The 13,804-nt window shown below is 31.9% G+C and overlaps 2 protein-coding genes across 2 annotated transcripts; one reads left to right on the top strand and one right to left on the bottom strand.

Moving 5' to 3' along the window:
* The first annotated feature begins 3,427 nt into the window (after positions 1 to 3,427).
* Positions 3,428 to 8,006, top strand: LOC107943823 (DNA damage-repair/toleration protein DRT100). The gene is made up of 11 exons (XM_016877644.2): positions 3,428 to 3,713; positions 4,172 to 4,319; positions 4,875 to 4,946; positions 5,877 to 5,948; positions 6,598 to 6,669; positions 6,781 to 6,924; positions 7,018 to 7,098; positions 7,214 to 7,285; positions 7,371 to 7,442; positions 7,587 to 7,658; positions 7,747 to 8,006. The coding sequence occupies exons 1-11, from the start codon at positions 3,617 to 3,619 to the stop codon at positions 7,835 to 7,837; spliced, it is 993 nt and encodes a 330-aa protein (XP_016733133.1). The 5' UTR covers positions 3,428 to 3,616; the 3' UTR covers positions 7,838 to 8,006.
* Positions 8,007 to 11,422: 3,416 nt separating this feature from the next.
* On the bottom strand, positions 11,423 to 13,413 carry LOC107943824 (UDP-glucose 6-dehydrogenase 5). Its single transcript, XM_016877645.2, has 2 exons — positions 13,187 to 13,413; positions 11,423 to 13,080 (listed from the first exon to the last, which is right to left on the bottom strand). The coding sequence occupies exon 2, from the start codon at positions 13,059 to 13,061 to the stop codon at positions 11,619 to 11,621; it is 1,443 nt and encodes a 480-aa protein (XP_016733134.1). The 5' UTR covers positions 13,062 to 13,080; positions 13,187 to 13,413; the 3' UTR covers positions 11,423 to 11,618.
* Between the last annotated feature and the right edge of the window lie 391 nt (positions 13,414 to 13,804).

Genomic DNA, 13,804 nt, shown 5'->3' with positions numbered 1-13,804 from the left:
TTTACACCTATTACAATTCAGTTCTTTTCATTTAATTGACTACCCAAACATTAAAATTTCCTAACGAAATTTTAATACCACATTAATAACATTTCATAAATATTTATAAAATTATTTTTGACTCGGTTTTACGAGATAGAGGCCCCGATACCTTATTTTACCCAATTTCTTCAATAATTTCTTTTTCTAACTAATCACTAAATTGATAAAATTTTCCTATCAATATTTTCATACGATTTTCCTATCATATAAATATTCAAGCAAAAATATTGAAATAAATTTCTCTTTAAATCGGATTTGTGGTTACGAAATCACTGTTCCGATAACATTGAATTTACGCCATTACATGTCCAGTTCACCAGAAGAAAATCAAACTTTCAGAACGGGTGGCCACTCCGAATTCCCTCATAGCTCCAAGCCTAGTATGGTTGGGGATTACCTGCGTGGATGAAAATAAAAGGGGTGAGTTTGGGGAAACTCAGTGTGTAAATTAACCCAACCATAGCCTATATCAGCTCAAACTACAGAAATAGAATAAGTTGGCATTAGCCCAGAACAGAATTCAGAATAAAGCCCATAGGCCCATAACAGAACAGAATAGATATTACATGTTTATGCAGAAACCCAACCCAGATTCATCCATAACACCCCCGTACCAGCCTTACACCATGTGGGGAGACTACTCGACCCACCCAACTACTACACACCACAGAAATCGCAGCGAGGCTGCCAGATATTGTGACGAAGTCACCAGATATAGATATTGTGGCAGAGCCACCAGAACAGATATATGTGGCAGAGCCACCAGATCAGATAATTGTGGCATAGCCGCCAGGACAGATATATGTGGCAGAGCCACCAGATCAGATAATTGTGGCATAGCCACCAGGACGCTTCCTCCATAGTATAACCCATGTCCCCATGCAACAGATATATAATCATGGCATACATCATACAGAATCAAATCGTCATGCTTTTCAGTCAAAATTAACCCTAAGGGTATAACAGTAATTTTCCATACATAGGGGTATTATAGTAATTTAGCTTCTTTTAGGGTTTTCATGCATATCCTAACTATTTACGTACTATCAGAACACTTACCGCGCATACTTACCGAATTGGGCCCGTTGGCCCATGAACCCGATCTTTGGCCCATTAAGCCCAAATTATCAAAATGTATGAAATCGCGCGTACTGCAGTTTATTACTTTAGATTACCAAATATACAAACCCAACTATCTTACGAGCATTCGCACACTCGCAAATTCCCAAAATACCGACTTTTAGGCATTTCAGCATTTCGGCTTTTGCCAATCTAGTCTATGAGAGGGTGTCAGTTACACACCTGTTTGCGACGATATGCTGACGAGATCCACACACGAACCGCCTACAATTGGATTATTAACACGTTAATCTAACTATTCAAATACAAACTACGTATTAACCCCTTACAATATTCGGCCAACCACACCTACAGATCATAGTAAGCTTATAAGAAAACAATAAGCAACTCATTAACAAAGTTTTGTCAATGTTTACCACATAATCATAATTTCACTGCAAGCTATCTTCCTGAGCAACAGTCTCTAAATTATTTATAACTGGAGCTACGAAACTCCAAATCAAGTGCCATTAATTTTCCCTAAAAATAGACTCATATATCTTCTATCCATAAAATTTTCAGAATTTTTGGTATGGTCAATCAATACCAGATTTTTCTTAAAGTTTCTCATGTTTCACTGTTTTACTAATCTGACCACTCTTCATTACGAATCAAATTTCTCATTGTACAGAATTCAAAATATGTTCTCGTTTATTCCATTTGAAACTAGACTCATTAAGCTTTAATTACATAATTTATGCAGCTTCTAACTCATCTCCCACAATTTATGGTGATTTTCCAAAGTCACATTACTGCTGCTGTCCTAAGCAGATTTATTACCAAATCACTCTTTCACACCTAACTTGCATGCTTGTTATTTAAACATGTATATCACCAATCAATCATCACATATCTATGATTTTACTTAAGTATAATCTCCATTTCATCATTTTAACGCACAACATGTTAACCGATTTTTCCCCTTAGCATCTAAGGCACATGCATGCTCATTTGTTTGGCTCAACTTCACCTATCTTCCATTTTTCATTAAAAGAACATAAAAAAACAACAACCATTTCCTTCATTTTAATTCATGAGTAAATGCTCACAACACAACTAAAAACCAAAATATGCTTCAAGAGTTAAGGTAGAATCAAGAAGAACTCATGAACATCAAGATAGAAGCAAACTACCATGAACTTACCTTCAATTTTCTTCCCCAAGTGACCGAACATTCAAGAGCTTTCTCCTCTCCTTTCTCTTCTCTAACTTTCGGCTATGATGAACAAAGATGGACAAAACTTTGTTCTTTTCACCCCTTTTTCTTTTAATAAAATTTCATATTTCATCCATTTAATTATTTAATACAAAAGACATGAAATGCCCATCATGGAACATTTACCTAAACCATTATCATGGAACATTTACCTAATCCATTATCATGGAATATTTACCTAATCCATTATCATGGAACATTTACCTAACCCATTATCAATTTGTACCATGAATTATGGATATCAAGTGCTCATATTGTCTACAACAACATGATGGCTAGCCACTTCATGTAAAATGGGAGGTTTGTCATGCAAATCCTCCTATTTTGCACTCCTATTTATTTGGCCACTTCAATTTAGCCTATAGCATTTTCAAACATTTTCACATAGGTTCTATTTCATAATTTCACCCCCTTTTTCTTATGGAACAAAAATTAACTAAAATTGCCGGGTTCTATCTTAAGCTTGGGCCTTCTAGAGGCCCACTAACATAATTAAACCTATGCCAACATTCACAGAATTCCCGTAAATTGAGGCGTTACAAAACCATACATGTAAATATTGTCAATAATGATATGTTAAAAGAAATAAATATCGTCAATAATAATATGTTAAGAAAAAGTTTATCAAAAATATTTTTAACCATATAACATTGTTAAAATATTTTTATTATTATATACTTTATTTAAAAAAATTGACAAAAAACAATAATTTCTAAGTAAATATAAGATTGAATTTTTTTTAAATAAGGTCGGGTAGAATTAAATTTTATATTTTTATGAAAATAAAAATACAATTTCACTATTTTAATAGTTTTTTATAATTTTTAAAAGATTGAATCAAATTTTTATCATATTTGAGGACTAAAGTGTAATTTCATCATTATCAATTTAAAATTTTATAAATTATAAAAAATAAAAAAATAAAAGGAAAATTTTCTATCCTCCAATTTTCCTAACTTTTTTGGAAAAAAATCTAAATAAAAATAACAAAAATAAAGATAGAAATGAAATTTAAAAATATATTTTATTAACCGATATCTGTAACTGTCCAAAAACCATTTGTAACACTGTCGGCAAAGGTCAACACGGAAAGACTTAAGTTTAAAATTACCCTCTAAATCTTAGTATATATAGAAAGTTGCCAACTGGCCATAGGCGGATCTCCAATTTAGCTTTTTCTTATAAATTACAAGGAAAAACGAGTTCAATTTCAGTTCATTTGGGGTTAGATCTTTGTCTATGCTCCCGAAAATGGTTTCCCTTTGGCCACTAACTTTGATTTGCTTTTTAGCTTTCTCAGTCTCCATTACTCACTCCAAAACTCTCAAGAGAGATGGTAAGTTTTCCTTCTTTTTTTTCTTTTTGTTTTGCTCTCTCTACTTAGATCTCCCTTTCTTTTTGCTCTGTTTGGTTTTTGAGAAAATATGGCTAGAAATGTTGATATAGAAGGAAAAAAAAGTTTACCATGAATGTCATTTTTTATATAAAGTAAAATCCCCAATGTTCTTTTGGGTCCAAACTAACTGTTTCTTTTGGTAATTGTGCTCTGCTTGGTTATTCACTTGTGTTTTCATCTTTTTTAGCCAACTTTTAACACACTACTCATTTAGCTTGAATTCTTCTGGAGCAGCTTAAATTGATCAATTAGAAATTTAAAGTTGGTTTTTGGGATATCTGATGTTTATTGTTACTGCAGATTTTGTGAAAATTGAAGCTATCTTCATTAAGAAAATTAAAATAGAGCATAAATATGTTTTGATGCAATGTGTTGATATTTGGTTAGTTTTATTGCAGTAAAAGCCTTAAATGAGATAAAAGCATCACTTGGATGGAGAGTTGTATATGCATGGATCGGGGACGATCCTTGTGGTGATGGTGATTTACCGCCTTGGTCTGGTGTAACATGTTCGACTCAAGGAGACTATAGAGTTGTTACTGAACTGTATGTATCATATCTGCTATGCATTCTGTTTTTGCTTAATATGCTTATTAGTGAAAGGGACGTGTCTTTGCTTCACAAATGCCATCTAATGAACAATGCAAATGCCTTTTGCTATTGATTCTTGTTCTATATTTCATTCCAACTTGTATCTATATCTTATGTTACGGTTTGGGGGGAAGATGCCAAAATGAATACTGCTCTGCCATGATTGAATTCTAATGCCTTTGTTTATCTAATGAACAATGCAAATGTATTTCGCCGTTGATTCAACATTCTATGTTTCATTCACATTTATGTTATATCTTACATTACGGATTGGGGGAAAGATGCCAAGGTTAATACTGTTCTGCCATGATTGAATTCAAACACTTTTTGGTTTCTCATTCTATGTGTTTTTTTTCCCGATTTGTATCTTATCTCATTTTAGAGGCTACTTGAAAGATATTCAAGTGGCTACTTTTCTGCCTTGATTCACTATTGTATGTTATTCTGTTGGCTTGTATTGACCCTGAGTCCCTGACCTTGAATTGTTATTATTACTATTTTCTTTTACAGGGAAGTCTATGCAGTATCCATCATTGGTCCTTTTCCTATTGCTGTAACTAATTTATTGGATTTAACAAGATTGTGAGTTCACTCTTTCTCATGTAGTAAGCTAAAATATTTGTTTCCCAGATGTGAAAAGAAACAAGTTCTTTTTTTTTTCTTGACTGTGCTCCGAAATGGTAATCAGATCCCTTGTTAACACGAACTTGGATCAAGTCCGATGCCCATAAATTCATTTTGGAGATTTTAGCATGGTTGTTGGAAGCGGGCTGGACCTACTGGTCAGAACAGAAACCGGCCAATATACCGGTCTGACAAAGGGTTTGAACTGGCTCTTAAGCGAACCACTCAGGACCGATTGAACCAAGATAAAGAACTGGTTGAATCAGTGCTTGAACCGGTTTTATAATTTTTTAAATAATTTTATTAAAAATTATTATGAATTTCTAATAATTCAGTTAATTAAAACCGGACAGGCGGTCAAACCGGGAATAAGTGGTCTGATTAGTTCAACCACTAGTCCTATTTTTAAAACCATGGTTTTTAGGAGTTAGAATGTTGCATGTACTTGGGTGTTATTTCATGCTTTTGGTCCATAGAACATGCAGATGAGATTGGCATAAAAATTGAAGAAAAAAACCCTCAATAACTCAAAAGCTTGATGCAAGCATGGAGTCTTTTTTATAACGTCCCCATAATCTTCTCACCTGCCTCTATCACCTTGCTATGCCTGATGCATATTTGCATGTCTGTATAAGTTCATGTGCACAACTTGTACATCACTCATTCGAAATCAATGCTTTCAACATTTACATAAATTACGATCCCCTGAAATAATGAAATAATCTGTCCTATGGTACCTTAGTATTTGGTTCTCACTAACTAAAAAGTACATATATATACACACACACAAAATATCATAATCGTGTAGATGGGTTATCATGTAGATGTTTTAGCTTTCAGATTTCTAAGTGGAACTATTTTTCCTTCTTGACCTTTCTAATGTGACAGGGATCTCCATAACAACAAGCTGACTGGCCCAATTCCTCCACAAATTGGCCGGCTAAGACGACTTAGAATGTTGTAAGTTTTCTTCTTTGTTATACTGTTATGTGGACGACTTTAGAGTAACTCTCTCCAAATATCTGTATGAATTGACTCATTTCACATACTTATATTGCAATTTGCCATAAGTGAAGCAATTATGGTTTCCAGGTCTTTATTGTTAGTGAAGTAATTGCTCTGAAGTATACCATGCAAACCAGCTAGGTTATAGCATGCTACTATGTTACTCGGATTCTAGTGTAAGTGTCAGATACGGGTATGTGCCTGGCATGGATATGTTTAATTTTTCCTTTTTTTTCTTAGGTTTTCCATTTTTTTGGAGGGTCATATCTCTATACTTGTTTACGAAAATGGGTTGGACACAGTACATAAAAAATAAATAAATTAATAAAATAGAGTTGGAGCAACGTAGGCATGTTGTATAAAAATATCAGAACCATGTCCACAGTTTGCTACATTATAATCATCGGTTGATCCAAGCTTCATTATTGGATATTAATCCTGTTGTGATATCTAGACCAATATTTAAAAAACGCACCATTCATTTCCATAAATGGCAGATAAAATTATTGACAAAAACAATTTATTTTCTTCAAAATATCATTATTTTTCATCCAAGAATATGTTTCTTTTAATTTCCAATGACCAACTTCTATGAATTGCACAGAAATTTGAGGTGGAATAAGCTCCAAGATGTCCTTCCTCCGGAGATTGGGGAGCTTAAAAAACTAGCCCATCTGTGAGTATTTTCTTCTTATATTTCCCAAAGTATCTCTCTCAGTGTTGAATGTGATTTTATGTGCTTGCATTTTGGAATGAGTTCGGGAATATCTAAGTGAACTTTCTTCAGGTCATTGAGCTTTAATAATTTTAAGGGCGAGATCCCGAAAGAGCTTGCAAATCTACCCGAGCTCCGTTATCTCTATCTTCAAGAAAACCGTTTCACTGGGCGAATTCCACCCGAATTGGGCACTTTACAAAACCTTAGGCACTTGTAAGCATACTGTCTGCTATTTGCTTTACCTTTCTATGAAAACTTTTTTTTTTTTTTCATTATTAAGCCAAACGATTGTGTTTGTTTCTCCAGGGATGTTGGTAATAACCATTTGGTTGGTACCATTCGGGAGCTTATTCGTATTGAAGGCTGCTTCCCAGTTCTACGAAATCTGTATGTTATATTTAGTTGGTTAATGTGCTATGGATCTCATCCATTATTTTTGTGCAATGATTTGTTTTTCCATGTGATCCGATTCAAAGTTGCTTAAGGCTTGCATTTGATGCAGATATCTGAATAACAATTATTTGACCGGAGGAGTTCCGGCTCAGCTCGCAAATGTGACAAATTTGGAGATATTGTAAGTAACAATAATATATTGATTTTGTATTTTATGAGACTCTTCGGCTTTTTTTTTTTCTTTACTTTCTTTTTATTGGTTTCAGATACCTTTCATACAACAAGATGTCTGGAGTGATACCAACGGCAGTCGCCGATATTCCGAAGCTAACATATTTGTGAGATTTTCTAACACACTTGAGTCTAGTTTGACTTAGAAATACGGACTCTTTTTCATGTTTAACTTATGAAATACGGGTTTTGCATGAATGCATACATTCTTGCGATATTTAACATGTGGTCTCAATCGTCGACGATAACAGGTACTTGGATCATAACCAATTCTCAGGCAGAATTCCGAATGCACTCTATAAGCATCCTTTCTTGAAAGAACTGTGAGTGGTTTTCATCACTTAATTTACATACAAAAGTAGGCAGTTACAAGAAACAAATATCTAACCCCTTTCTTTATGCCAATTCCAGGTATATTGAAGGGAACGGGTTCCGGCCCGGAGTAGACCCCATTGGTGCTCACAAGGTCCTTGAACTTTCGGATACCGATTTCTTGGTTTAATGTTACCCTCCAGAAAATCAACTTGATTACCACAATTTTCATTTAACACTGTATTCTTTAGCATTATCTGCTGCTTTTACTTGTATCATTATTATATGTATACATATGGTGTTTTATGTAAACAGCTGAAAGCTGGAATTCAAGATAGAGAAATTATCAAAAAATGTCACATTTTGTATTAATGAAATTTCAAGTTTTGAAGAAGAATAAGATTATATAACTCATGATTTCATCAAACGCTTAAACTGCCTCACTTCGGTTATTTCCCTTGAATTTTTGGGTAATCAAAAATAAAGGAAAGGAAGGTTAAAAGAAAATAAGCAAATATTATTTCTGAAATTAATAAAATAAATGTTTAAATAGTTTTTTTAATTATAACCTTACTTAAGTAACATGTAATAATTAAATTAAGTTATAAAATTAATGTTCTTCATAAAATGATAATTACAAGTTTTAATTAAAAAAAAAGTGTAAATTAATTTGATACAAACTGTTAAAAAATAAAGAGTCTTAACAATTCAAATATGTAGAAAATAATTTTGATAGTTTATCAATTTGATACAAAGTTAAAATGTAAAAAGAGTTCTAATATACTTGAAAAAGTTGTAATAATTCAGAAGAATGTAACTTTTTTTTTTTTGAAAAAATACAACCATTCACAACAAAGTAATAAGAAAATATTTTCAATGCATTAAATAGAGAAAATTCAAAGTAAAAAAAAAGTAATCAAAAAATAAATAAAAGAATAAAAATGACATTTAATAAATAAAAAATTATTAATCTTCTTTTCCTCTCACCTCGCCGGATTGGGTATTAAAAAATAAGGATAAATAAGTGAAAGTGAGGGATTCTCACGAAAAAAATGTGTTGTCCAAACAAGGGAAAGAAAAATAATTTCTGTTTAACTTACTTAACTTTCTTTTCTCTTACTGCAATCAAAACATGGTGTACAGAAGTATAAATGAAAATATGATCTTGAGAAAACCTTAATGAAATCTCCAACACAAGTTAGAATACTTTTCTTGATTTTAAATGTACATCTTTGAAAGGTTTATTATTAATAGAGTATATGTGTATGTTTCAAACAATTATAATATACAATCAAGGTATAATAATTTTTCTGGCCCTCTAATTCTATATGAAAAATTATTTTAACTATTTATTTAGTTTGTCGTCTCTTTTAGTCTTTGAACTTGAATTGCTTATCAAATTATCCCTAAATGATGAAAATTTTAATATTTGTTAACTTTGCTGACATGACAGTTCACGTGTATTTCGCGTTAGTAATTAATTAATTTTTTAAAAAATAAATAATATAATTAATTAATTACTAATATGACACACATGTGGACTGTCATGTCTGCAAAGTTAATAAACATTAATTTTTCCATCCATTTTGGGGTGATTTAATAAATAATATAAATTTAAGGTCTAAAAGAGATGAAAAATTAAATGGAGGGTTAAATTAAATTTTTTTATAAAGTTGGACGGTCAAATAAATCATTATGCCTAAAATCAAATCAGTATAAATATAACAACAGAAAAAATAAAAAAATCGAATAAAATTCATACATAGCATGTAACACCTCAAAAATCTCAGTGCCATTAATAATAGTATTCCAAAAAATAAATAGCAATTTTTCTCAAAACAATTGAATAATGATAGTAAAATCAAAATTTTGAAATTGGAAAAGAAATAATGCATAGTAAAATGTTAATAAAAATTAAATTAAAAATTTGTGAAAGATGAACTAAAAGTGCACATTTATTTTTTTTAAAGAAAAATATATTTTTTAGTGTGACATGGATATAAATTGATAGGTGGTGTCAGAAAATTGAGATAGAACTTAATTATAATTATACCATAAATAAATAATATCAACATAAGTAATAATTGCTTAGAACACATAAGTATATCACATGTCAAACAAATAAGTGACGGAAAAAATGTCAAATACATTTTATCATTATGTCTTAAATATGACAAGATATTTTAAAGAGCAATTTAGTCATTTTGTCATTAAATATAATTTTAGAATTTTAAATTATAAAAAGAGAGATAGAAATTATAGCCATTGGATTAAAATCATGTGATTAAATGTGAACCATTGATTTTATTAATTAAATATTAAATAAAGAAAAGTCTAGAGATGTAAAGAGAAATTATTCTCTTCTTTAAAACAAAAGTTTTCCATTTATTTCAATTTGGTTCGTTTTTTATTCAAGCGTATTTCTAACCTCAAATTCTTTAAAATTAAAGTAAGATATTACATCTAATTCTAATTCAAGGGTGCCTTTTCATATGAAACTATCCATGGAGGCTTTAAGATGTGAATGGAAGTGGGAGAAAACATGGGTAAGTTGTTCCAATTATTATGTTATGTTTATTTGAATATATAATTTGATGCGAAATTGTAATGAGTAGGTGTGTATAATTATTTTCTATGTTCTAAGTGGTGAAAGTTAGGCTCATGTATGATGTGAACGGTGAATGATTTTAAGTGGTTAATTTAATAAAATTTTAAGTAAGGACTAAATTGTAAATTATGTAAAATTTAAAAATCAAGGAATTAAATAGAGAAATTAAAATTTTGGGTTTTTATTATAAGACTATAAGAATATGATATCTAAAGTATTAGAAAAATTGTACTTAAATTAGAAGGACCAAATTGTAAATATTTCAAAAAATGAGTTTTTAGGATGATTATATGATTTGAGAATTTAAAATTCTGAAAATAGAATATGAAAGTTTAATGGTTCAAAAATCAAGGACTAATTTGTGGAAATTTTGACAATTTTAGTTGTAGGGACTAAATTGTGATATAAAAATTTTAGAAAAGGGACTGTTTTGAAAAAATGTGTTAACTGGGATTTAGGGCTGAACTGTAAAATAAGAATATCCAATTTTTAGGTACTGAATTGTAAAACTATGTAAATTTAGGATTTTAGGGATTGAATCGTAAAAACTATAAAATTTGAATTTCAAGGATTGTTTTGTGAAAACGGTAAAACCTGAGGAATAGGGGCTGTTTTGTAAATTTTGAAACATTTAAGTATGAATATGGACATAATTATTATATACTTGATTACATAAAATATTTGATAAATAAATATGTATGAAATTAAATGATAGAAATTTGAAATTAATAAGTTAAATTGGTATGTGATTTGGAATATTTGTTTAAGTTATAAAAATAAATTTGTGATGAATTAATGAGAATAAATAAAATTAAATTTGAAGACTATGAAATAAGCTGGGATGGTAGATATAACAAACACAAAAAGATTTTTCAAAGGTAGAAATTGAGTCAACTTCATTTGTTTAGGCCCTAAGTAAAACAATAAATCGTGTCCTTAAAAATAAAAAATGTAATACAATAAAATAAAAAAATTGGAACCGCTTTTCTTTTTTTTTGTATGCAATGAAGCAATGATAATAAAACTTAAAAGGTTGGAATCCAACAATTGTATATTAAGTGTTAAAATATTTTAAAAGATTTTTAAAAGTTTTACTGTAATATTCCTTATTATTGAATTGGATAAAGGATGCTACATAGTATACATATTATATAACTGAAAATCCAATTTCAGGTAAAGTTGGGTTGAGTAAACTAAATAAAATTACATATAGTTTCATAGAAATAACAAATTTTGCTATAAATATAATTTGAAAGTAACAATAAAAATAATAAAAAAATACAAACTTAGGTGTTAAAAATAAAAATTAAGTAAAATGAAGTTTTGGGATAGTAGTATAGTTATAAAGAGAAAGATAGGTCGATCATGCCACAGCAGGCATGTTCTTAAGCCAAGGATCAAGCGGCTTCCCAATGGAATACACAATAAAACCAATGTCCCTCAACATCTCCACATTCACCACATTCCGGCCATCAAACACAAATGCCGGTTTCTGCATATTGTCGAAAATTCTCCGGTAATCAAGCGTCTTGAATTCATCCCATTCAGTAAGAATACACAAAGCATGAGCATCCTTGCTTGCTTCATAAGCATCCCAAGCAATACTTACTTGCTTCACACCGGTTGGACTCATGGGCTGACGATGAATTGGATGATCCCAACCAAACTTGTTCATCGTCAAATCCCGCTGAATCTGATCCGCAGTCACCTGCGGATCGTAAATACTCAACCGAGCCTTATCCCCCAACAAGCCTTTACATACGTCAATAGCCGGAGTCTCCCGTGTATCACCCGTATCTTTCTTGAATGCAAACCCCATTATACCAATTTTCTTGCCGGCAACCGTGTTGAACATCGACGAGACCACCCTGTTTACAAATCGATTCTTTTGATAATCATTCACTTTAATCACTTGTTTCCAATAATTTGCAACTTCAGCTAATCCATTACATTCACATATATATACTAAATTCAATATATCCTTTTGAAAACAAGATCCACCAAACCCAACACTAGCATTCAAGAACTTTGGTCCAATCCTCGAGTCCTTACCGACGGCATGGGAAACCTGTGAAACATCGGCACCGGTAGCTTCACATAGAGCTGACATTGCATTAACCGATGAAATCCGTTGAGCTAAAAATGCATTAGCCGCAAGCTTAGAAAGCTCGGCAGACCAAAGATTAGTCGTAATGATACGATCTTCAGGTACCCAATGAGCATAAACATCTTTCAATGCTTGAATTGCCTTTAAACCATCAGGGGTTTCCCTTCCACCAATAAGAACCCTGTCTGGTTTAAACAGATCTTGAATTGCAGTCCCTTCGGCAAGAAATTCTGGGTTGGATAGAATTTGATATTTGATCCCTTTGCTGTTATGCGTCAAGATCCGTTCGATGGCTTCCGCTGTTTTGACCGGAACCGTCGATTTCTCGACGACGATTTTGTTGGATTTTGATACATCAGCAATCATCCTTGCTGCGCTTTCCCAATATGTAAGGTCCGCAGCTTTGCCAGCACCGAGACCTCGGGTTTTGGTGGGCGTGTTTACAGAAACAAAGATTATGTCTGCTTCGGAGACATGTTTTTCTATGTCGGTGCTGAAGAACAGGTTCCTTCCCTTGCATTGTTTGACCACTTCATTAAGACCTGGCTCATAGATTGGTAATTGGTCACTGTTCCAGGCTGAGATTCGAGTAACCGAGATGTCAACAACGACAACTTCAATGGAGGGACAGTTGAGTGCAATGACTGCCATTGTTGGACCTCCAACATAACCAGCTCCAATACAACAAATCTTCACCATTTCTTCACTTTCCTACAACCTTAAAACAAGGAAAAACCTTTATGTTAAGACTTAAATTATCTTGGGGAAACAAGCATAAACCAACAACCTACTGAAACAGTGCATGCAATGATAAAAAGAAGTACCTTGAAAGTATGAAGAATTGAGAGAAATCAAAGAAAGGGGGAAGAAGATAATTTCATGATAAGAAAGACCCAAGGGAGAGAGGTCAAATAGCCAGAAAAAAGAAACATGTATCTATTACTTTAGATCTAATATGTTTGTTTTCACACATCAAAAGCAAAGTGATTTTCACAGAAAAAGGTAGAACTAGGAATGTTCAACACGTTTCCAAAGCCACACCAATGACTGTCACCTGTCTATTTTACGAAACTATGGAAATTTATTCTGTAACTTTCATTTTTCCTTTTTCCTTAAAAAATTACTTTATAAATATTGGGTTTTAGGGATTAAATTCCATTTTTCTACAAATCTCATTTTGAGTACTATGATCAATTTTAGGGAACAAGAATTCATGTTATAACCCTGAAAACGAAATTATTCCATCTTAATATTAATTATAAAACGCACGTAAAAAATTTAAAAAATTTTTAACGAAACAGGAGTTTGCCTGTTTTGAATTATCGATGTTCTGACAGCTTATGAATATCAATGGGCAGGCAACTGGGCAAACGGCTTCACTTCTTACACTGAAACGCGTTTGGCGATGCAACGTTTCTTTAGGGTTTTAATTCTGCTCTGAG

This window comes from Gossypium hirsutum, chromosome A07 (genome assembly GCF_007990345.1).
Source record: "Gossypium hirsutum isolate 1008001.06 chromosome A07, Gossypium_hirsutum_v2.1, whole genome shotgun sequence".
In the NCBI taxonomy this organism is placed as follows: domain Eukaryota; kingdom Viridiplantae; phylum Streptophyta; class Magnoliopsida; order Malvales; family Malvaceae; genus Gossypium; species Gossypium hirsutum.
This window is presented reverse-complemented; position numbering and strand designations above follow the sequence as displayed.